We start from the raw sequence: 26,286 nt of genomic DNA, 5'->3' as shown, positions 1-26,286 counted from the left end.
AAGAAATCCAAACATCAAAAAATCTAAATATGCAAAGGTCAAATTAATTTTTACCTTACACAAACTACTAAAACCCAGTCTTTTTTAAGATATTAATAAGTGCATCGTTCCACTCCTTCTCACATATACCGCCAGCTGGTCGGAAGTTTATTACGGGCTCGTCTAGTCCCACTTCCGACGAACTAACATGTATATGGCTCTGAAAAAGGATTCAACTGGTTTGCAAAAATTATCTGCAAGGTAAGAATTTGTACGAAGGATGGGTGAACTAATCCTAATCGGCATCTTGCACCCTCCTTGACTTCCTGAACAAAATAAGATCATATATCTTCTCAAATTTAGTTTTATTTCCTTAACAAGTGCTATTTGAATTTACATAATCGAATATGTAACAGTATGTTCTGCATAAATATAGACAATCACGTGACTACTACTATTCTCTCTCGATTATATAACAATAGCAACTATATTAAAAAAAAAACAACCCGCAACAAATTCAACTTGCTCCATACACTTACAAAGAAGAAATCTCTTAACATTTACCCCCTCCCCTCCAGACTTCACAAATCCAACTTCGACGATCAATGCCGATTATTTCTTTACATTTACTTTATCTTTTTCTTTGCCTTACATTTATTTTTACACAAAAATTATCCCTACATTTTCATTCATTCTCATCATTATTCTCGTATTTCTGGAATTAAACCCGGTGATAGTACTTACTTACAAATTAGGTCACGATCTATTCTAGAATTGACAAAAAGGGGGGGGGGAGGAAGGACTAATTCAAAATTTGTTAATCAAAAAAGTAATACAATAAATTAAACCTTTAGATAAAATACTATTTGATTACTAGTCCACCTTAACTCCACATTACGTAAAGCTTCCACATGTTTGAGTCGACGTCCCAGGTGTACGGGGAAAACGGCAGACTCACGCCCACCTTGGCTCGGGCAGTTATCACGACGTGGAGAACACAGTTACTAGAGTAGGTCTTATCGTGGTCGCAGCAGGGAGAGAACTTGCGATTCGCACAACAAGGAAAACCTCTGCCCTGAAAAACTCGCCAGGTGGCAGTGTCGTCAATCCCATGAGAGCTTCTGAGAGGCAGACGAAATTTATTCGAGCGAATTAACAATCTCAAGGCAACGGGTTTAATTCCTTTTATACAGGGTGGACCGAAGAATGTGGCAAAACGGGATAAATGAGTCCCGATTCACCACACCGGTTAGCAGCCATTGCACATACCTTGCCAGACACATAACGCCATCTAACAGGAAAAAGTGCAGAAATTAGTTTCATCACACCTGCACCTCCATTTCGGGCCTGTTGACCCATTTCTAACTACCATAGTTTTGGTATAATATCCTCTGCCTCGTTATTTATTGACTGAGCCTAATACCACAGGACAAACATTTTTTATGAAATAACACACCAGAACTACAATTTGTAATTAAATTTATTGTTAAGAGAAAAACTCTCATGCACATTCTCATTTCAACAAATGTAAATAACTATAAAATCTTCAAGTGCCCAACAAGATAATAGATTCAACATGAAACTTAATGCTTTGTGACTATCATTACACACACGTATCCATAAATAAAAAAAATAAAAAGTGTCTAATACTGCAAAAGGTAAATTTCTGTAGTCTCTATGATATTCATGAACATGACAAAATACATGGCATTAAAAACTGTATAAATAACAACTGCATTAATATTTCAAACCTTCTTATCACAATTATTCCAGTCTGATTTTATTACTCAATCTCATAAAAGTATATTGTACTTGTCTAGGATTTTTTTGGCTAAAAATATTGCAAGCATATTTATTCTCCTAATAAAAAAAGACTAGCGAGCTGATTCAAAGGTTGTCTTCCTCATCAAGATATCCTTTTCAGATAAATAGTGATATTATTTTGGACGAAACGATTGTTAATGTTAATACCAAGATTTTAAATACTTACCATCTCTGAATGCTAGCTAAATTCAAAGATTTCTTAAGGAAATAAGAGATGAACATATTACAATGTTAATTTTCTATGACTGCAGAATTTTCGATCCCCACGAAACTTCTCTGCCTTGATTTTTAACATCTTTACTTTCACCTTTTGGTATTGAAAATGACACCGGGGGCCTAAGTGCCTGTGTATTTATAGTAGTGCCAGTTTTTCCAAAAAGTTCTCTCATAAGGTCGGCTTTCTTTTGAACAACACACTCCTCCTTGTTGTCGCCATAGCATACCTCTTGCGATGCATCTGCCGGGAAATTATCACCTGCAGAAGCTCTCCTTCTGATTTTCCTCACAGATTTGTCTACAAACAATAATGGTGGATATACCACCCCTGCATCTTGTGAGATATGGTTTTCTTTCTTCAGTATTCCACGTTGAACCTCCCTTCGCTCCACCCTCAAATCATCTTCAATCTCTTGTCCATGGTCGATAGCTTTCATTGCTGCCAATAATCTCTCCTTTTTCTTTCTGTTTTCACTACCATCCTCGGTTGTCTTACTTGCAGACGTGACTGGCTTGGTTCGATATTCTCGGTAAATAGCTGCGAAGTGATCTCTTGTAACTTCCCCACTTGAAGTGTCTGACGAATCGTCCTCTGACTCTTCGGAATTGTTCACTACGCTACCTGATAAATCTAGATTTAGTGCATCTTCCTCCCTATCATCATTTTCTGCATTGGTTTTTGCAGTGTTGTCATTTTTTGCCTCGTCCACAGCAGCATCACGGAAAATACTTCGACTGCTACTATCAACCCTTTGCTCATCTTCCTCTTCTACAATGCCACCTTTCTTGCAAGAGGTGGGGATTTCATCCTAAAAGCAATAATAATAAGAAGAAATAAGAAATAAATATTTATTACTTTACATTTCAGTTTAATTATTTGCTCTAATTGTATGTAGGTGGCAATTGTTTTCATATGTCAACATATGACTTGGAATGGAGAAAAACGTAAACTGATATCTAAGCAGTGGAGGTTGTGGTGAAGTCAGAATTGGCTCGATACCTTTGTTGGTACAGCACTGACTTGAAATGAAGATTGGATGTTCAAATCTGGCCATTCCACAATTTTTCATTAATACAAATGCTCTGTCATATGGACAGGGTGATTCAGTAAAAGAGTGCAAAAAGGAAACAGGAAATAGATGGTACACAACTGAACAATTGGAGATAGGAGATCTAGGGTTGGAGAAGCCAGCATCCTAGGCATAGTTAGGTATGGGCTAGGGGGGGGCTTACCCCCAGAATCAGCCACTAGCCCCCTCAAACGCATGCATAAAATAATTAAGGATGGAGAAACTGCACACAGAAATTAAATAATTCTCATGAAACTTTCATGTGTTACTTATGTGGTGTGGCAGTCACAAATAAGGAAAGAATACAATGAAAGTTGAAGTGCATGTGTCTTTTTACGGGGACCATATGCTCCGAAAACAAGATTTTAAAGAAAATATATCACCATTATTTCTTTTGATCTTCCACCTTGGAGCGCTAGGCAAACATTGTTACATTCAAGTGGCGTTGTAAATGTAGCCTTTCCACAATGAGTTCCTACCATTGTGTTTTTTTCGAACATGGAAAAAGAAAAGCCGTCATTCTAGAGACATGAACAGAATAGCAGTTTTGATAGGGGAAAGACGTCAGTTTAAAGAAGTGAATTGAGTTTCTGTGGATTTGTATTGTGTGGGGGACATTTAATGATGTACACCTAAATGTCGCGTGAATGTGTCACGATTCTGTAGAAGTGATTCAATTGTACATGTACATAATTGTTTTATTAAGTGGTGATCACTACAGTTCATTGGCGAAATCACTCTTTTTCCAAGTCTTTTGTGTGTGTTGCACCGTGTCACCAATATGTATGCAGATGTGCCAGGTTTATTTGGATTTTTCATTGCATGAAGGCGGTGCAGTTGAAAGTTATGTTCAACTCTCCTGGTGACAGGAGAATCTTGTGCATCACTTTTAGGGATCTGCTCTAGGAATCTCAGGATAGATTTATTTTTCTGGAGGTAAGAAGAAGCTTATTTGTTGTTTCAAGTAACCCACACAAAGATTATAGTGAAAGGGCACGTGCTTATACTGGTTGAATAATTGCAAGAAATCGTAATCATCTTTTGGAGATTGGAAATTATCGAAAAATCATTCTTTGATGTTGGTTGTGCTCATACTGTTTGTGAAATTAAAGCACAGATGACAGATCATTCCTTTTCATAGAGAGTTTATTGATAGTAAAAGTCAGGCATCGAGCAAACAAGCGTAGACTATTGAATTTCTGAAATAAATTTCAGGAATGCATAGGCAAAGTGAACATATAAAACCTACTTCGAATGTCATAATCGGTTTTCTTTTGAAGTCCCTTAGCAGGGTTATATAAAAGTTATTTGGTCGACGATCCTAATTTAAAAGCCTAGTTTTCAGGATAATTAAATAATATTTCGCCTATAGATAGCAACTTCCTACATCCGTCATTTATTAGTGCATGTTCTTTTTTATATATTTTGTTTCATTCAGACCTTGTTTTCAGGAACAAATGGTAATTATTAGTAGTGTAATTGATGATACTACTGGCACGAGAAAGTATGAGCCCCCCTCTGGCAGATTTGCCTACACTTAAAACTAGCTCAACATGCCCATATGAGCTTTTTGCTCAAGTGTGGAACCCTGTCTAATCCAAGATTTTTGTGAAAATGCCCTCGGGAATTTCCTGAGAAAGTATGACCCCCTCAGATTGATTTGTCTACACTTACAAAAGGCACTTCTGTGAGATTGTTGTCCATAAACCTGTCAAAAATATGCCCCTCTTGATATTTTTTTTGCCCACACCTAAAACTACGCCAAACGTATTAACACACACACACCCACCCACCCACACCCACACTGACCTTGATCTTGAGATGATCTTGACCTTGACCATTTTTTCGATTATTTTGACCTTGACCTTGGCCTTGACCACACCCACCCACATACACACCCACACCCACCCACATACACACCCACACATATTTACTTCCGGTCCACTTGTGGCCTATTTCTGGTTTATTTATATTGCATCATGTTTTGCAACAAATTATTACCCAATATTATGCATTAGACATGTGTTGTTTTCTGATTGGTTGGTTATGACATAATGTGATGATGTGTTATATTCTGATTGGCTTATTGTTTCAGATGTTTTCAATGCGGTCCGTGCTTAGGGTATATAAAGAGATTTTGCATTGCATATCAGCCAGTATTGTGAGCGTTGTTAAAGAGTGAGGGTGTGTTGTTGCAGTGCTGCTCATATTTTTTAAACACAAAAATATTGCAGATTTGTATAAATTGAATTACAAATCTATTTGATTTAATATATAGAATTTTTAACAACCTGTCATAGGTTTATTAAGTATAAAGTTTTGATTTGGACCCCAAGAAATTTTATATAAATACCAAAGCCAAAAATATTCTCTCTCTCTCTCTCTCTCTCTCTCTCTCTCTCTCTCTCTCTCTCACTCACTCACTCACTCACTCACTCACTCACTCACACACACACACCCACACACACACACACACACACACACACACACATATATATTAAGTATACAAATCACACTGCTGAACCCAACTGATATTTTTTATTAAGCATAGAATTTTGATTTGAACCCCAAGAAATTTTATATAATAAACAACAACAAAAAATGTCAAATCAAAAACATTGTAATCAATGCAAAAAGAATATATCTAGCCCCAATTGGGCTAAGCATCAAAGGAATTGTAATCCAGACAAATGCAGAACTCCCACAAAAATATGCCCTAAATGCCATAGAAAATATAATCTGGAATATTTCACATATAAACATAAAGGTACTTGTTCTGCACAGTCATCAACATTGCCCCCACAACCATCTACATCTGGTCTGAAAAGGAAGCATGAAACACCTGTTAATGCTGGACCAGCAAAGCAGCCACGCTATGAACCCATCCATAGCAGTTTTAACGGCCAATTAAGAGATCACCGTTTTGTATCAGAGCCAAGATGTGACATTAAGAATTTTTTGAACAGTATAAAACCAGATGTGCAGGCAATTCTAAATGCACAAAATGGCTCTTATAAGCTGTCCCTCAAATTGTTTACACAATATAAGAAGCCAAATGGCACAAAATTTACACAGCCCCACATAACAGAAACTGTACCGGTATATTCAAATGCAAATTCAGACAAAATAATAAGCAGTTTGATAGATCAATTGAATATTAAACACTCTGAATTTGCAGAAAAAGAGTCTGGATGGAGCCTATGCGGATCTCCACACAAGTTATATGTTAATATTTCTGAATTCAGCCCATTACAAGGATCTACATATTTGCCATTACCTGCCAATATTAAAAACAAACAAGCCGTGGTTAATATAAAAAATAATGATGAGAAATGCTTTTTGTGGTGTATTTTAGCTGCTTTGTATCCAGTTTCAAAGAATCCTCAGCGAATAACTTTTTATAAACAACATGAAAATGATTTTGATGAGGCAATGGAGGGTTTAGAATATCCAATGTCTGTTCAGAATATTGATAAATTTGAAAAAAAGGCCAGGAATATCAATGGTAAACAATTATCTATTAATGTATTTACTTGTTCTACTGGCCGTGGCAATTGCTTGATAGCACCTCTCAGAATCAGTGCATTTGATGATGATTCTGCTGTTCCGATTGATCTGCTCTTAATTGAAAAGGATGGCACATATCATTACACTTTGATACATAATCTTGAAGCTTTAGTCAGAACACAACTAGACAAAACTCATAGAATATTCAAGTTGTGCAGAAGATGTTTGTCTGTATTTGATGGTCAAAAAATGGTGAATGGGGTTCGGGAAGAGAATGCAGAAATTGCTAAAAACAAGTTAATTGAGCATCTGAAATACAGACAAACATCTTCTGCACAACTTGAATATTCTATGAGTTTTGTCTAGTTGTGTTCTGACTAAAGCTTCAAGATTATGTATCAAAGTGTAATGATATGTGCCATCCTTTTCAATTAAGAGCAGATCAATCGGAACAGCAGAATCATCATCAAATGCACTGATTCTGAGAGGTGCTATCAAGCAATTGCCACGGCCAGTAGAACAAGTAAATACATTAATAGATAATTGTTTACCATTGATATTCCTGGCCTTTTTTTCAAATTTATCAATATTCTGAACAGACATTGGATATTCTAAACCCTCCATTGCCTCATCAAAATCATTTTCATGTTGTTTATAAAAAGTTATTCGCTGAGGATTCTTTGAAACTGGATACAAAGCAGCTAAAATACATCACAAAAAGCATTTCTCATCATTATTTTTTATATTAACCACGGCTTGTTTGTTTTTAATATTGGCAGGTAATGCAATAGAATCAGCAGCTAAAGAAAGTATAGGATACCATAAACCAAGAAAAAGTAAGCCGTGGTTTGATAATGAATGTCATAATCTAATAGAAATAAGAAATCAGGCTAGACTTAGATGGTTAAATAACTCGGATGATACAAATCTAAGCAATTATAATAGAATAAAGCGAGAAGTTAACCGCACGTTTAGAAGTAAAAAAAGAGATTACTTGAAAAGCAAAATTGACGAAATTGAAACAAACAGCAAAAATAAAAATATCAGAGATTTATATAAAGGTGTAAATGAATTTAGAAAGGGGTGGCAACCTAAAGTAAACTTGATAAAAGATAAAGACGGTGATTTTCTAGCTGACCCATGCGATATTCTAAATAGATGGAAGAACTACTTTAATGACCTTTAAATGTCCATGTAGGAGATAAATCAGAAGTAAATGAAGTCCACACAGCAGAACCTTTAGTTCCAGAACCTAACTTGACGGAAGTTAAAGATGCTATTAAAAGGCTAAAGAATAACAAAGCACCTGGCATTGATTTAATACCAGCTGAGTTAATTAAATATGGTGGAAATTCATTAATATGTCAAATTCATAAATTAATTTGTTTAATATGGAATAAAGAAGAAATCCCTCAACAGTGGAAAGAATCCATAATTGTTCCTGTGTTTAAAAAAGGTGATAAAATGAACTGCAATAATTACCGTGGAATTTCTCTACTCTCAACAACATACAAAATATTGTCTAACATTATTTTAACAAGACTAACCCCATATGCTAATGAAATTATAGGTGATTATCAATGTGGATTTAAACGTAACAGATCAACTACAGATCAAATTTTTCACATCAGACAGACACTTGAAAAAAAGTGGGAATATAATCAAAATGTCCATCAGCTATTCATTGATTTCAAAAAAGCATATGATTCGGTCAAAAGAGATAAATTATATAATATATTAGTAGAGTTTGGAATACCTAAAAAGCTTGTTAGTATGATAAAAATATGCACCAGTGAAACAGAAAGTAAAATTCGTGTGGGTAATAATATGTCTGACAAATTTACAATTCATGATGGGTTAAAACAAGGAGATGCATTATCTCCATTGCTCTTTAATTTTGCCTTAGAATATGCTGTAAGGAAGGTAAAAGAAACTAAAGAAGGACTAAAATTAAATGGTGTGACTCAGTTGTTAGCATATGCAGATGATGTAGACTTACTGGGGGATGATGTGAATACAATTAAGAATAATGCTAAAATATTTTTCAAAACTGCTAAAGAGATAGGTTTGGAAGTTAACAAAGAGAAAACTAAATATATGCTTACAGGCCGAAACCAAGTGTTAGGTAATAATCAAAATCTAATTATTGATAACAACTCGTTTGAACCAGTTTCCAAATTCAAATACTTAGGAGTAATATTAACAAATGAAAATTATATTAAAGAGGAAATAAAAAGTAGGCTTAATTCAGGAAATGCATGTTACTTCTCTCTTCATAAACTTTTGTCTTCTCGTTTAATATCTAAGAAACTAAAAGTTAAAATATACAAAACAGTAATTTTGCCTGTAGTATTATATGGGTGTGAAACTTGGTCCCTTACATTGAAAGAGGAACATAAACTGAGAGTATTTGAAAATAAAATCCTTAGGAAAATCTTTGGACCTAAAAGGGATGAGGAGACAGGTGAGTGGAGAAGGTTACATAATTTAGAACTACATAATTTGTACTCATGTCCAGATATTATTAGAATAATTAAATCAAGAAGACTTAGGTGGGCAGGACATGTGGCACGAATGGGAGAGGAAAGAGGAGTTTACAGGATTCTTGTTGGGAAACCAGATGGTAAGAGACCTGTAGGAAAGCCAAGACGAAGATGGAGGGACAACGTTGAGATGGACCTAAAGGAAATCGGTAGGGATGGAAAAGAGTATATAGAACTTGCTCAAGATAGGAACAGATGGAAGGCCTGTGTTGCTGCAGCCATGAACCTTCGGGTTTAAGAAGGCTAGAGAGTTAGTTAGTTAGTTAGTTAGTTAGTTAATGGCAAATATGTAGATCCTTGTAATGGGCTGAATTCAGAAATATTAACATATAACTTGTGTGGAGATCCGCATAGGCTCCATCCAGACTCTTTTTCTGCAAATTCAGAGTGTTTAATATTCAATTGATCTATCAAACTGCTTATTATTTTGTCTGAATTTGCATTTGAATATACCGGTACAGTTTCTGTTATGTGGGGCTGTGTAAATTTTGTGCCATTTGGCTTCTTATATTGTGTAAACAATTTGAGGGACAGCTTATAAGAGCCATTTTGTGCATTTAGAATTGCCTGCACATCTGGTTTTATACTGTTCAAAAAATTCTTAATGTCACATCTTGGCTCTGATACAAAACGGTGATCTCTTAATTGGCCGTTAAAACTGCTATGGATGGGTTCATAGCGTGGCTGCTTTGCTGGTCCAGCATTAACAGGTGTTTCATGCTTCCTTTTCAGACCAGATGTAGATGGTTGTGGGGGCAATGTTGATGACTGTGCAGAACAAGTACCTTTATGTTTATATGTGAAATATTCCAGATTATATTTTCTATGGCATTTAGGGCATATTTTTGTGGGAGTTCTGCATTTGTCTGGATTACAATTCCTTTGATGCTTAGCCCAATTGGGGCTAGATATATTCTTTTTGCATTGATTACAATGTTTTTGATTTGACATTTTTTGTTGTTGTTTATTATATAAAATTTCTTGGGGTTCAAATCAAAATTCTATGCTTAATAAAAAATATCAGTTGGGTTCAGCAGTGTGATTTGTATACTTAATATATATATCTCTGTGTGTGTGTGTGTGTGTGTGTGTGTGTGTGTGTGTGCGTGTGTGTGTGTGTGTGTGTGTGTGTGTGTGAGAGAGAGAGAGAGAGAGAGAGAGAGAGAGAGAGAGAGAGAGAGAGAGAGAGAGAGAGAGAGAGAGAGAGAGTGAGAGTGAGAGTGAGAGAGAGTGAGAGAATATTTTTGGCTTTGGTATTTATATAAAATTTCTTGGGGTCCACATCAAAACTTTATACTTAATAAACCTATGACAGGTTGTTAAAAATTCTATATATTAAATCAAATAGATTTGTAATTCAATTTATACAAATCTGCAATATTTTTGTGTTTAAAAAATATGAGCAGCACTGCAACAACACACCCTCACTCTTTAACAACGCTCACAATACTGGCTAATATGCAATGCAAAATCTCTTTATATACCCTAAGCACGGACCGCATTGAAAACCTCTGAAACAATAAGCCAATCAGAATATAACACATCATCACATTATGTCATAACCAACCAATCAGAAAACAACACATGTCTAATGCATAATATTGGGTAATAATTTGTTGCAAAACATGATGCAATATAAATAAACCAGAAATAGGCCACAAGTGGACCGGAAGTAAATATGTGTGGGTGTGTGTGGGTGTGTATGTGAGTGGGTGTGGGTGTGTATGTGGGTGGGTGTGGTCAAGGTCATCCCAAGGTCAAGGTTAAAATAATCGAAAAAATGGTCAAGGTCAAGATCAGTGTGTGTGTGTGTGTGTGTGTGTGTGTGTGTGTGTGTGTGTGTGTGTGTGTGGTGTGTGTGGGTGTGTGTGTGTGTGTGTGTGTGTGTGTGTGTGTGTGTGTGTGTGTGTGTGTGTGTGTGGGGGGGGGGGGTGGGGGGGGTGGGGGGGTGTGTGTGTGTGTGTGTTAATACGTTTGGCGTAGTTTTAGGTGTGGGCAAAAAAATATCAAGAGGGGCATATTTTTGACAGGTTTATGGACAACAATCTCACAGAAGTGCCTTTTGTAAGTGTAGACAAATCAATCTGAGGGGGGTCATACTTTCTCAGGAAATTCCCGAGGGCATTTTCACAAAAATCTTGGATTAGACAGGGTTCCACACTTGATCAAAAAGCTCATATGGGCATGTTGAGCTAGTTTTAAGTGTAGGCAAATCTGCCAGAGGGGGGCTCATACTTTCTCGTAAAAGGTAAAAAGGTAAAGTGTTCCCCTGTGCATAGCACCACGCCATGAAGGCGTATAGGTCGTGAGTGGGGGTGATACTTTCTCGTGCCAGTAGTATCATCAATTACACTACTATTATTTTAATAAAAAAATGAATTTATCCTTAAGCCTACATAGAGACCAAGACTAGCGCACCTTTCACGATAATTCAGTAAGTTGCAAGGTTCTCAATTTTGTAATAGTCCATAATTCTTAGTTTCCTTAATTCATTTATTCAATAGACATTTCTTAACATCCGAAAGCGTCATAATACTTATGGTGTTCCAGTTTAGTGCACTTAATTTCAGAGTCACATATGTATCTACATATAAAAATACACATGCTTTTGTTAAGCACTTTTCTTTTGATACGTAGCTGCTCATTAAATGTTGGCAAAACTTATATATTGCTGTTTATTCTTATTTGGTTTCTGATTTGTTAATAGGTGGTATGGTCTATAATCTGAATTAACGAAACTTAGACAGGCATTGGTTTCAGTTCGAGTAGATATTAAGCACAAGGGTGCCTGCAGAGGGATGGAGATATCTGGAAAGACTTCATAAAATATGGATGAGGGGTGCGGTGAAAGACAGCAGCCTATGCATATTATCCTAGTGGTAGGGATGCTATATGAGAATTCTCTAAACTGGAGAAAATCATTGCCCCACCTTTCCTCCACTTTAAGTAATGCTGCCCTCCCCACTGAGAAAAATCTTGTGGGTGATCTTAATTAAGTACATAACATCCAAGCATGCATTGTATAATGGTAAAAAAGAAGATTTGCATGTGTGGTTTAATTTAATGGAAACTAATAACAACTAAAGAGTATTCTGGGGAGCTCTTTGCAATCATTTATAAGATTATTAAGATAGCAAACCAATTAAGTGCATGCCCTCTCTCCTCTCCAAGTTCATCTTAAAGTTTTCTTCACGAATCTAGTCGCAAATGGTTCACAGTTGTAGTAAAATTAGGAAAATGCGAGGTTTCGTCATATAGAAATTAAGGAAATTTAAATTTTTACTATTCCATACCTATTATGTAGATTGTGCTTTTACATGCACATTTACTCAGTACCATGAACACAATATTACCCATTAGATAGTATTATCACATATTAAAAACATACCTTCTTTATTCTAAAGAAGAAACGTGTTCTTTAATAAATTTGCATCCATCTATAATAGCGTATTTATTCCTTTTAACAATCCCATTCCTTTTGAATAAATAAGATGATGTGGGAATCACCTGTTTCCCAAGGAGAATGCCTGTGATGATTTTTGTAATGGATAAAAACATGAATAAAGTTAGCACCAGCTAGCCCACCCAAGTGGATGGGCAAAACTACGCCTATGGCCAGCATATCGAGATATGTCTAGCGTTAGTGCATATCATCGTCCATAGAAATGACAAATAGGTAACATGTATGGACAGGTAGTGACACTGCTGGCAAACAATGAATAGTTACATTTCTACATTGATTTACTTGTAGGAGTTTCATGCTTGAACATTTGAAAAGTGTCATAGCATTGGCAATGCATACTTAGGTACTTCCACAACAGCGTTTGAACTGAATTGAAAATTGTGGATGCGTCAGCACTTAGGCTATTTTGCAGTCACATTATACGGGGCCCAGCCCCTTGCCATAACTAATAACTAAAATAAACACATGTCTGAGGACTAAAATATTCTAACCTGGGTAATACAGAAGGTTGTTCACTTTATATCCGACCATTTTCGACGGGTACTCACCTTAAGAGATACCGTGCTGCCACCACCGATTATGTTCTATTGGACCCCCAGCATTGTGGACTATTGCCCGGCATCGCAGTTTCCATTGCAGCAAGCTCCGGCGCAGGACAGGCATGGGAATTCTGTTGCACTCCTCCCTGCAAGCTTTCCATAGACCATCCAGGGTGTGCGGGCGGCGATGTTGAAGACGTCGTTTCAGCAGTTCAAATGTGCAAAAATCCATTGGACTGGCATCTGGGCTTTTCACAGGAATGTCTTCAAACGGAATGACACAAATTCCTAATTCCTCTGCCATTTCCTGATAAAAAACGTAGTGATGTTCTGGTGGTATGACTCGAAGCCTTGTCCATATGGATCACCTGGTTCGCGTCCATTCCATACAATTGTGGGATGTCTCTCCGATAGATAGGTGTCAGAATGGAGTCTTGGAAGTATCTGGCATTCACCTTCACGTGTTTGTCCACCTTGCGTATCATCAACGTACCCTCATATCTGAATCCCGTCACAACCATAAAGCCACGAGGGAATCTTTCCCTGCACTGACGAACAAAGTTGCTGCGCCTATTGCCATCCATGTCACGGTATGTGATCGCCCGAATGTGACCACCAGCAGTGAGATGGACATATGATTCATCCATTGTGAGAACTTTCTTCCATTTGGAACCCGCCAGGTACTTTTCATACAGTTTCCTGCAGTTCGTCTTACGTTCGGCAATGTGACGTGGTAGAAGGTGGTGTACACGGGCCTTCCGCACACACTTCAACCTGAGGCGCTTGCGAATTGTTTTGTTCACAGTTGACGGTGCAAGGTGAAATCTGTGGGCCATATCACGTTGAGTCGGGGAATTTTCTTGGCACGCCAATCGATGGATCCCCCTTAGCACTACGGGTGACACTTTGCTTGCAGCCCTTCTCCAGGTGGTTTTCGTGGGTGAATGTTTTGCAAGGAGAGCATGTTGCATGTAAAGGGCCACAAAAGCTTTCGCAGTAGTCACCCCAAGTGTTAACCCATTCTCCCGACACTGTTTCACAATGCATACGTATGAAAACTTAGCATGGAAAAGGGCCATTACATAACCCTCCCAATACCGGTTGATTTTCGGCACCATTTGATAACATTCACTACCAACACTCATGCACCTACAAGGTAGACACAACACTGCTCCCACCAGCAGACACACAGTTCCAACATGATCAGGGTGGCTACAAACAAGCAAAAATGAAATTCCCTGACTTTTCCAGGTTTTCCAGGACAAAATTTACATTTTTCCCTGACAATTACAAACTAAACTAAATCGATGTTTTCGTAAATTGAAATAATAAACTCATACAGATCCAGGCATGGATTTGTTAAACACCAATATCATCTTCTATGAAATTGACTTAATTCCTCTATTCTCTATGATTTGAATTCAAACTGCAAAATAGTGAATTTGGAAAATTATTACAATTCACAAGCTAGGGAAGGATTGATTACGGAATTTTGTCATACGCAGTAACTTTAAAATAAAATACTTGATTATTTTTAAAGTTATGACTAAATGAGATAAGAGTGAATGATTAAGAAATACAATTTGTAATTTATCAGTCTCCTTATCCATTCTCGGTATTATATGTTGATATTTCCACTGAGGTTTGGAACCCTCTGCTTGCAAGAACCATGAGTGCGGACTCATTTTTCAATGCATAAAGCTACTTCTCTCTTCTCTGTAAAGCAAACAACTTAACTCTTTCATATAAGTGAAACAATTGAATCGAACAAAATAAAGTGTCATATTTCCTTACTTTATCAATGGGATTTCTGCTTCAGTACAGTATATCCAAGTGAAGTACTGTGAAATTGACAACATGCAGTTATACCTTTAATGCTGACGAAAAGGGTACGTAGGTATTAGAAATTTAACGCAAGCAATTTATAGAATTGCATTGTATAGGTACCTGATTTAGCTAACCACACATTAAAACAGGAACACTCTAATAATAAAAGCTTCTGAAAGTTCATATACGAGGGGCATCCTGAAAAAAAACTCCAATGGTGCCTATACGCAACAATAGTGGTCGGAGAGCGACACACAAACATGCAGACAGGAAGAAGTGGCATGTAGCTGTAATCTGGTATAGTTGTAATGCAGATGTTTTAGGACAGTTCTAGGTTAAAGGTTGCAGCTATCATACAGTCTCCCACAGACTGCGATGTAGCCTACACTGCACACTCAGAATTTGGCACAGAGCCACCAGCAATCGTGTGAGGTGTGCAGACCGGATGTCGTGAATGATAGTATGGTCAGACGATGGTGCAGACAATTCACGGAAGGCCAATTGAATGTGCACAACCCCATACAGCACAACACAGGCCCTTTGCATCACTTCAGGTGAGAGATCTTGGACCACTCCCTGCACAGTCCTGCCCTTTAATGTACAGACTTTCATCTCCTGGTTTAACTGAATAGGTTTCTGGCAGGGCAAGGATTTGACAGCTACACTGTGGTAGAGATAGTTTCAGTTTTTGTTTGTCAGACACATATACCATGGGCATACAAAATTTAGTGCCATGCTACGACAAATGCGAGAACAATGGTGGTGATTATGCCGAAAAGTAAGTTAGGACTCACTGTTACTAATGCAATAAATTACTACTGATATTATTGTTTTATTTATGCCTAATTGGTAGGGACCTTAATATTTTGTTATTTTTTTTAAATTGGTGAATTTTCTTATTTTTTATTTTTTACTATACGGTGTTATTTTTCCCAAAATTCACATTTTCATTTTAGCGCATTTTCTGGCAAATATACCTTCTACCTTCATGGTGTTTTTAAACTACTGTTTCAAATTGTAAGTCACATAACTTACGCCTCTTCGTGAGAGTTTGATATCTTGAAAGTTATTTTCCATACCCCTTCTTTTAATTTTAAGGTAAGGATTTTAGATAATGGAATTTTCCGTATATACTGAAGGGTGCATAATGACCATAAGTGGCGACGCACCAAAAAATTAAAACAATCAATCTCACGTGACAGATACCGATATATTATAGCGCCAAAAATTGGCATTATCTTTTTTGACTTGTTAGTGTTACGTTTCCCAAAATTCGCGTTTTTGTTTTAGAACATTTATCTGCCAAACATACCGAAACTTAATACTTCATTGTGCTTTTAAACTATTCTTTTAAATTGTAGGTCACATGGTCTACATATTTTCGTGACAGTTTGATATGTTGGAACAGATTTTTGAGAAAGTAAAAGTAAAGTGCTCCCCTGCACTTTTCCATGAAGGTGTATAGGGGTGTGGAGTTAGGGTTCCACACTATCTTGATCACGGCTGAAGGTGGGGGTGATGTGATCACCACCACGCTCCTGGCCACCTTTATCCCTCAGTTTCCTCAAGGTCCCAGCTTCATATGATGCTGGGCGGTCACCGGAGCAGTTTGAATAGATGGAAAACATCCCGGTTCTCCGCCGCAGGGGATCGACCCCGGGTCTCTCGCATAGTAGTCAGACGCCCTATCGACTGAGCTTCATTATTACTGGCTCGACAAATGCCGATGGTGCACACTTAGCTTGGTAATTCAAAACATATATTGTGTGACAAATACGAAGATGTGGCTCCTGTATGACGGTAGATATGCACTCGATCTCCTGTTAGAACCCTGCCACTTTGCTCTGTGATGCAAATGGTTTTGATAGAAGTTGAAAAAATCGTGGGAAATACATGACTTAATGTGTCTGTCGGAATTATTCCATGTTCGTATAACTCTACAATTTACTCTTGAGTAAAATGTTGGAAAACTTGCATGTTCTATGTACACAAACATGGCCTAGAAAAGAGAAGAATGTTGGATTTCATGGAATTTTTCATTTTTTTAGGACATTTCTTTAAAAAAAATCGTTAAAAACGCAAACAATTCGCATTTTATGCCAAATTCGCATTATTTCGATATTTTGAATGGGCGAAAAATGTGTCCAGACATCACTGCACATTCCTAAACATAACTTCGCAGCAATTACCATTTTTCACGGTTTTGGCATTTGCGAAAAATCAATGTCCCTACTAATTGGAAATTACTTTCTGGCCACCCCTCATATAAATAGTAGATGGAAAGTGAAAATTTAGCAGGGCTGGCAGAGAAAATTCAATCCTTGAAGAAAGTGATTTGCTTTTATGATTGAATGAATCTAGTAAATATGATATTAAAATATTTACGTATTTATTATTAGTATTTTGTTTCATAATATTGGACATTAACCTTACCCTGTGAGAGATTAATGACCATCTCTCATGAGTTTAAACAAACAGGACAGAGAGTGGCGTTAATTTCAATGCAATACTAGTGTTACAGTAAATTTGAGGTTGGGAGCATGCTCTTGCCAATTTTTATAACGTTCACCATTACAGATTTATGTTAAACTTTTTCGTGATAGTATTCAATATATATCCCGTTTGGTTGAATTCTTCTTGATATCTAAGAATAGTGCAATGTCATTGTAAACGTATGTTAACTTGTGCGAAACCAGTAATACATCAGGATGATGAAAGAAGAACTTCATAAGCACTGCTACATTAAATAAGGTGAAGTGAGCCAGAAGAGTAATAAAATTCCAGCAGCATATTTGCAGTCTAAAGCTCTTCTTGTTTATGCATGCAATTTTTGTTGGATGTTGCAGTCCATGCAATTTCTGTCGCATGTTGTAGTGAGATACCTTGTCAGGTGGCGATATTCAACAAAAATCGTATGTAACAATGGAACCTTTTTTTTTCCATGTTCCTTCAGTTTGCCCAACAAAATGCCTTACTACGTGACAAGTCCCCTTACTACTCCCATATGGACAAGAAAAAATGATAATTCAATGCATTTTCCACGTAATATTTAGAGGCTTAACCTTTACTACCCCAATAATACCATATGGTATCATCAGAGTAAGGTCGTACTGGCCTGATGATAGCATATGGTATAATTGTGCTGATTACGAAATGAATGTGCTTTTTCGACCTTCATACTCTTTATGTTTGGGTGGAAACTCTTGACACAGGTCTGGAGCAAGCTTGAAAAATGCGTATTGATGACCAACCTCCCCCTTCTCCCCCCCCCCCTCTGCAACATATCCATGCCACATTTCCGAACAGAGTTTCACATTTTGGCTCATTATTCAATTTGTATGGCACCCAGGAACATGAAATATGTTTCAATCGCTTTGGAAATGTCCATTCTTTGAAGAGAATACTAAGATTTGGGCCTTCTCCCTAAAATAGCGGGAGAAGATGGGGCAAACTTCAGATATTTATGTTTTTTCCATTGAAATTCGGTGGTCGCGCCCTCAAACCCCATTCCTCCGTTCGGCAATCTGAATTGTACAAAGTTGCATGCTCTGATGTTTTATCTGTAAAACAAAACTTATCCGAAGTAGATTGCTCCCATAGTGCCCGAGTTATAACAATTCTCCTCCAAAAATGCAAATTACGTATTTTTCGTAAAAAAAAAAAAAAATATCACATTTTGGCTTATTATTCAACTTGTATAGCACCCAAGAACATGAAACATGTTTCATTCTCTTGAGAAATGTCCATTCTTTAAAGGGAATACTAAACTTCGCGCCTTCGTCCCAAATAGCAGAAGAAGAGGGGGCAAACTCCAGATTTTTATAGTTTTTCATTGAAATTCGGGGGTCGCGCCCCCCAAACCCCCTTCCTCAGTTCGGCGTTCTGAATTGTACACGGTTGCATGCTCTGATGTTTTAGCTGCAAAACAAAACTTTTACCGAAGTAGATTGCTCCCATAGTGCACGAGTTATAACAATTTTCTGAGCAATATGCAAATTACCTATTTTTTTTTAAAACAGTGTTTCACATTTTGGATTATGGCACCCAAGAACATGAAACATGTTTCATTCTCTTTGGAAACGTCCATTCTTTGATGGGAATACTAAGGTTTGCGCCTCATCCCCAAAATAGCGGGAGAAGAGGGGGGAAAACTTCAGATTTTTATGTTTTTTTTTCATTGAAATTCGGGGTCGGGCTCCCCCAAACCCCCTTCCTCGGTCAGGCGTTCTGAATTGTACACGGTTGTATGCTGTGATGTTCTATCTGAAAAACAAAACTTATCTAAAGTAGATTGCTCCCATAGTGCCCGAGTTATAACAATTTACCTCCAAAAATGCAAATTACATATTTTTCGTAAAAAAAATCACATTTTGGCTTATTATTCAACTTCTATGGCACCCAAGAACATGAAAAACATGTTATGTTCTCTTGAGAAATGTCCATTCTTTGAAAAGAATAATAAAGTTCGCGCCCTCTACCCAAAAAAGCAGGAAAAGTAGGGGCTAATCCATTTTTTTGTTTTTTCCATTGAAATTCGGGGGTCGTGCCCCCCAGCCCCCCTTTCTCGGTTCGGCGTTCTGAATTGTACACTGTTGCATGCTCTGCTGTTTTATCTGAAAAACAAAACTTATCTGAAGTAGATTGCTCCTATAGTGCCCGAGTTATAACAATTTTCCTCCAAAAATGCAAGTTACATATTTTTCGTAAAAAACAATATTACATTTTGGCTTATTATTCTACTTGTATGGCACCCAAGAACATGAAACATGTTTCATTCCCTTGAGAAATGTCCATTCCTTGAAAAGAATACTAAAGTTCGCACCTTCTTCCCAAAATAGTAGGAGAAGAGAGGGCAAACTTCAAATTTTTGTTTTCTCTATTGAAATTCGGGGGTCGCGCCCCCTAAACCCCCTTCCTCGGTCCGGCGTTCTGAATTGTACACGGTTGCATGCTATGATGTTTTAGCTGCAAAACATAACTTATCCTAAGTAGATTGCTTCCATAGTGCCCGAGTTATAACAATTTACCTCCAAAAATGCAAATTACATATTTTTCGTAAAAAAAAAAATTAATCACATTTTGACTTATTATTCTACTTGTATGGCACCCAAGAACATGAAACATGTTTCATTCTCTTGAGAAATGTCCAATCTTTGAAACTAATACTAAAGTTTGCACCTTCTCTCCAAAATAGTGGGAGAAGAGGGGGCAAACTTCAGATTTTTGTTTTCTCTATTGAAATTCGGGGGTCGAGCCCCCCAAACCCCCTTCCTCGGTCCGGCGTTCTGAATTGTACACGGTTGCATGCGCTTATGTTTTAGCTGCAAAACAAAACTTATCTGAAGTAGATTGCTCCCATAGTGCCAGAGTTATAACAATTTTCTGTTCCCGTTCAGAGTTCCATAACGATATCTTTAAATAATAAAATTTAAAAAGTCAATGAAGACGAAATTCCCTGACATTTCCCTGACTTTTTTTGACACCTCAAATTCCCTGACTTTTCCCGGTTTTCCAGGTTTTCCAGGTCTGTCGCCACCCTGATGATACGCCAGGTGGCAGCACCGAATCGACAATGGTCGGATATAAAGGGAACAACCTCTGTAGCTGAGGCACTCAGCACACAGGACAATAGACACACAGCGCTACAAAGGATTATACTGGACGTAGAGCCTCATTTACCTGCAGAAAGTAGTTACCAAGGTGTACTGCGTTGAAGCAAAGTTGATATTTGGATGCCTTACCAGGTCACCCTTTACACGCACACAACAGATTTTGAAAATATTGGTAGCCAACAACAATGCAAGCATGACAGTGGCATACAAGATTCTGCTGCACCCTTTCAAATATCCTTGGCATGTTTCAAATCACATCACACGTGCTGACAATACTGACAACTAATTCCATATCTGTGTTGACTGGTGTCTCATAAACAAGTGATTTGAGTAGATATAGGTTGGGTGACCTTGCAGGTCAGGGAAAAGAGCCTCCCCGTACAATCCAACAAGCAGGAAAGATGACATCCAGATGGTTGCGGACGTCCACACTGAAATTAGGTGCTGCTCCATGGCTTCTCCGACCCTAGGTTCCCTATCTCAAATTGTTCGATGGTGCAATACTTATTTCCTGTTTCCTTTTTGCATGCTTTCACTGAATCACTGAATCACCCTGTATTAATATATACAGTATATTTGTGAGTGCAGAAACCTGGACCCTACGAAGAGTGAGGAAAAAGCAACTAGAAGCTTTAGAAATGTTGGTATGGTGAAGAATGGAGAGTGGAAATGGATAGACAAAGTAAGGAATAAAACCATTGGAAAGGGTTGATGAAAGAAGAGCACTGCTGGAAGTGATCAGGAAAAGAAAAATAAATTGGCTGGGACACTGGCTAAGAAGAAACTGCTTGCTAAAAGATGTACTGGAAAGAATGGCTACCAGGGAAAGGATCTTGGGACGAAGATATCAGATGATATATGACTAGAGGCATGTATATTTCGTTTTTGACAAAAACACTTGTTTATTTTGCCGTAATTATCGTCATCAATTCTTAATTTACCCTGTATTGCATCGCAATACCATGCAGTATTCAGGGCCAAGCATGTGGCATTTTTGGCTACCAATGAGGCTCGTACCAGTGAACAGCCTAAACGGTGCACAATTTGTTGAAAATTCAAGCATTTTAGATTGAAACTCGCCTATTTCCAACAACTTTCCTCTCTTTCCATTTTCCGCTATGTGCACTAATAACGGAGTTACCTATAGGACTGGACTTTTAAATCACCCTATATTTTTAAGAACTGCGAATTTAAACATTAGATCTTTGTATGTTAATTCAAACAATATTGTATTTCATTTCTGTTAGACTTTTACTTTTGAATATTATAAATTTGTCTTTCAAAATATGTTATAATGCATTACCTAACCTACTCTACCCTAACCTGAATCTAACACAACTCTGGATCCCATTAGCGTCCCATTTTCAAATTTTGTACAGTGATTGAATAATAATTTACGTATGACATATAATATTTTGAAAAAAATTAAAAGACCCGTTTTTGAGAAAATGGCTGTTTTCTTTACACCACCTTCAATTGATTTTTTTTTATCCTGACATGGATATGCAATACCTCATGTGAAAGATCCCTTCATGACCTTTCCAACACCATCCAAATCACTTCTATAAGTGCCCTGATTGACGAAATATTGCATTTTAAAGTTAACAAGATGTTGGAAAAAATGGTCAAAATTGCAGTTTGCAACACTGTAATTTCGGAAATACAAAAGATATGGATCTGCAACTTTGCATATTTTCCTACCTCAAGTGGCCCTTTCAATATGCCAAATTTCAAAAGAATCAAAATATGTGAGGTTGAAAAGTGCCTCTTCATTGGTTGATTTCACATGGAATGTCCCCCCTGTTTTGTCACAAAATGATGCGAAATGAACTGCAAAATGCGAAATAGACTCTTAAACACGAAATTTAGAGTATAATTACCGACGTGACACTTTCTGAAGTCTGAATTATCCTGTGAGTTATGCAATTCACGGATAATTGATTAATTCTCATGTAAATGTTTGAGCAGCAAAAATGGACCCCTTTATACAGGAATAAACTTAATACTCTGGTAAGTACATAAATATTCCATTAGAAGGGATATGCTTATTTTGTGCAATAAGTGCAGTTTTTAAATCAAATTTATGATTATATTCACAATTTTAAAACCAAAATGTCATTTTATATACCATTTTTGATCCAATTTTTCACTGCTATAACACTGAAATTTTATTTTATTTACAGCTTTTGAACCCAAAACTGACTGTTTTTGTACTGGAATTTTGATTTTTTATTTACCAAAAATATGTGCCTCTATATATGACATTAATGATAGATATAAAAACAAGTCAATTTTCCTCATAAACATTACCTCGTAAGTGCTTAGTTTCTGTGCTGGAAATATAACCTGTTTATATGCAACCAACACTGCATACGATCACTCTGACCATAACTTCCAGGGACATGGGGCAGGGATCCCACTAGCATCCTTTGCTATGAGAGAGGACTTGAAAACGAACAACTTGGGAGTTTTAACCGAGCAAAATCCAAACGAATGATACTTGCGATGTAAGAAGACATTTACAATTGACCAAGACAAAGAGTTTCGAATAAATGAGGACTGAAATTCACGACAGTTCACTCTAAAATGTCTAAAAAGTTTCTAAATCAAATGTTAACACCAATATAATGAATTGTATTTTTATACCAAAATTTCCATCTTTAATTCACCATAAATATGTGCCCCTATTTATACCAGTCAACACTTTTGTGGCATCCAGAGAGTAATGATAATGTCAACAGACATTTTTGGCAGACTTCAAAATATCCTGGGAATTGTGAAAAAAAACCTCTCAGTAAGCTGTACACTAAACTTACAACAATCTTTTCTAACAATTGTTTAATAAATTGGTTAAAACACGAAAAAAATTAACTTCTAAGTTTGATCTTAAAAATAATAAAAAAATGTTGTTACTTACATCAGTAACTTTTAGAATTTCCCTCTCTGATTCCGAATAGAGGTCAAAGTCAACACTTGGGGACATTTCCATGCCAGAAAATCTACAAACAAACAAACAAAAAAAAATGTTACACCTGAATGAAACTGGTGTAATATACTTAAATAAATGGATTCTAAACAAACCAATAGGTTATTTCTATCCTTTATGTACAACATTTCACAAATGCAAACAGTGTTTGGGACAATCATTTACCAATTGTAAAAGCAGTATATTGACTTACTGGTAAAAGTTACAGGTAACTACTGATTCAATATTTTTGAAACAACTAGTGATTTACGGATTGATACATTAAATTATAATTTCACCTTTAACTTTTATCTCACCCAAATTATGCACTTTGGGACAGCTGGCTTGAAAGGAAACCAGCACAACGTGGCATAAATTATCACGTCATTTCTTGAAAACTACGGATGATAATTCAGTTTGGTCTTTTTCTTGTTCATTGTTCTTGAAAGTATGAGCTATTGGAATGACAAAATAATATAAGTAGGTGGAACCCAACGTTCTGGCGACGTCCTTTGACCTACTTTCTCGCCTTAATGGATTTTTCTCGTAAGGCATGAGCAGTGTTGCCAACTCCTCACTCGAAAAATCCATTAAGGTTTTTGTTTTACGCACTAAACTAACCTACAATGAGAGAAAAATGGACAGAAAAAAGCTCTGGCATCACTTTTTAAGCTATTTTTTATGCTAACTCGTTCTTTGACCTACTTTTTGTAGTAGGGGGAACCCAACGTTCTGGCAGGGTCCTTTGACCTACTTTTCACGCGCAGTGTTGCCAGCTCCTCACTCGAAAAAATCACCAAGGTTTTTGTTTTTGGGTCTAACCTAACCTAAAGCAAGGAGGTGGCAACCTTGCTTGAGGTATTTTCTCGCAGTGTTGCCAACTCCTCACTCGAAAAAATCACCAAGGTTTTTTTTTGGGTCTAACCTAGCCTAAAGCAAGGAGCTGACAACCTTGCTTGAGGCTTGCCTTACAGTGCATAAAGCAAGGTTGCCAACCCACTGGTACTTTTGCCATAGCCTTTTACAAGAAAAAAAAAGAGAAAGGGAAGAGTTAAACAACCGACGGCTTACCCACAGCTTTTTTTGCTCTAACCTAACCTAAAGCAAGGAGCTGGCAACTTTGCTTGTGCAATCAACCCGGTTGACCCCCCCCTCAAGTAAAAATCAGCGTTGCCAACTCCTCACTCGAAAATAAATCACCAAGATTTTTTTTTTGGTCTAACCTAACCTAAAGCAAGGAGCTGGCAATTTTGCTTGTGCAATCAACCCGGTTGACCGCCCTCAAGTAAAAATCAGCGTTGCCAACTCCTCACTCGAAAAAAAATCACCAAGATTTTTTTTTGGTCTAATTTAATTTAAAGCAAGGAGGTGGCAATTTTGCTTGAGGCTTGCCTTACAGCGCATAAAGCAATTTTTGCCAACCAGCACACACTGGGCAAGGAGAGCCGGCACTGCCGTAAAAGAGAGAGAGATGGGTGGATGGCAACGCAGTATGTGTGTGCGTGTGTGTGCGTGTAATATGTAGCATTATTAACTAGAGTGTGTTGGCAATTTACTTACAACTAAAAAAAAAAGAGATGCCAACGTTGGTGTAAGATGAAGAGAGAGAGAGAGAGAGATTTATGGCTGGCAACAGTAATAAGCGAATGCGCCATATCGTAATTTTCCAACTCCGTATATCGTGACCTTTGTAAACCTCTCTCGGGGGAACGATGTGGCACACACACGCGCGCGCGCGCCTGTATTGTGACGCAAGCAAACAAACAAAATAATAATTGTTGTCTTTTAGGATACCTGGCCCCTATAACCTCGCGAGGGTGCGTGGTGCCCAACACAGTTCTAATGGCCGCGGCTAACAAAGTCATGCCTCTGTAGAGTTTCACGTGTTTTTTTTTTAACCCCCCCCCCCCATGACTCCCTACAGAGGACCTCCGTGTGTAATGTGTGTGTTTTATGATTGAAGAGAAGAAAAAATTTTGGTTAAGAATAGAAAGTGTAAGAAGTAAAAAAGTTTCCGTAGGGTGCTGCATCTGAAAGAAAAAAAATATCCTCAAAATAGTGTACATAATATGATAGAAAAATATAAAAAAAATGTGAATGCAAAAATTAGTGTGAATGATTGTTTTTTTTAAAAAAACGATAGAAAAATATAAAAAAGTGTGAATGATTGTTTTTCTTTAAAAAAAATGATAGAAAAATATAAAACAAATGTGAATGCAAAAATTAGTGTGAATGATTGTTTTTTTTTTAAAAAAAGTGGTGCAAGAAATAATACATATTTTTTTTGATGAAGAAGTCTAATGGTGCGAGCAGGTTTCTTCCTCGTCATGGCATCCCCATTCTCGGGTGTGGATGTTGCAGTCGAGTAGCCTCAATTTGGTGTCGTGGGGATCAAGCGCCATTTTGTTGATCGTGGATGTGTGCAACTGGTCGATGGTGCTCGTGATCCGATGTTCGGTCATGCGTTTGATTTTTTTGTCGAACAAGCACGACTTGTAATGTTCTACGGTCAGTTTGTTTGTGCTCGAACGCCCCACCCCTTTTGCTTTTTTTATTTCGGTCTCGTCCTGGATTTTCACGGCATACATTTTCGCCCGAAGACCCGCAAACTCTGTGATGATGCGGCCGTTGACTTCATCCTTCATCTTCCCGATCGTCATTTTCTGGCTGTCGTCGAAGAGAGCGTGATCTTTCGGATAATTAGAGAAGTCGAAATGGTGGCTCATGCTTTTTAGATCTTC

General features: G+C 37.3%; 1 protein-coding gene across 2 annotated transcripts in view; it reads right to left on the bottom strand.

Moving 5' to 3' along the window:
- Positions 1-1,441: 1,441 nt before the first annotated feature.
- The window catches only part of LOC146003230 (uncharacterized), a 107,429-nt gene continuing 82,584 nt past the window's right edge, over positions 1,442-26,286 (bottom strand). For both annotated transcript variants that reach the window (XM_083141402.1, XM_083141403.1), the window contains exons 9-10: positions 23,498-23,579; positions 1,442-2,828 (exon numbers count right to left, since the gene is read on the bottom strand). In XM_083141402.1, coding sequence (XP_082997528.1) covers positions 2,043-2,828; positions 23,498-23,579 — 868 coding nt within the window. In that variant the 3' untranslated portion in view covers positions 1,442-2,042. The remainder of the gene's footprint in view (positions 2,829-23,497; positions 23,580-26,286) is intronic.

Source organism: Lepisma saccharinum, chromosome 20 (assembly GCF_977018435.1).
Source record: "Lepisma saccharinum chromosome 20, izLepSacc3.1, whole genome shotgun sequence".
Taxonomy (NCBI): Eukaryota; Metazoa; Arthropoda; class Insecta; order Zygentoma; family Lepismatidae; genus Lepisma; species Lepisma saccharinum.
Note: the sequence above shows the minus strand (reverse complement) of the source record. Positions and strands in the feature narration are given on the sequence as shown.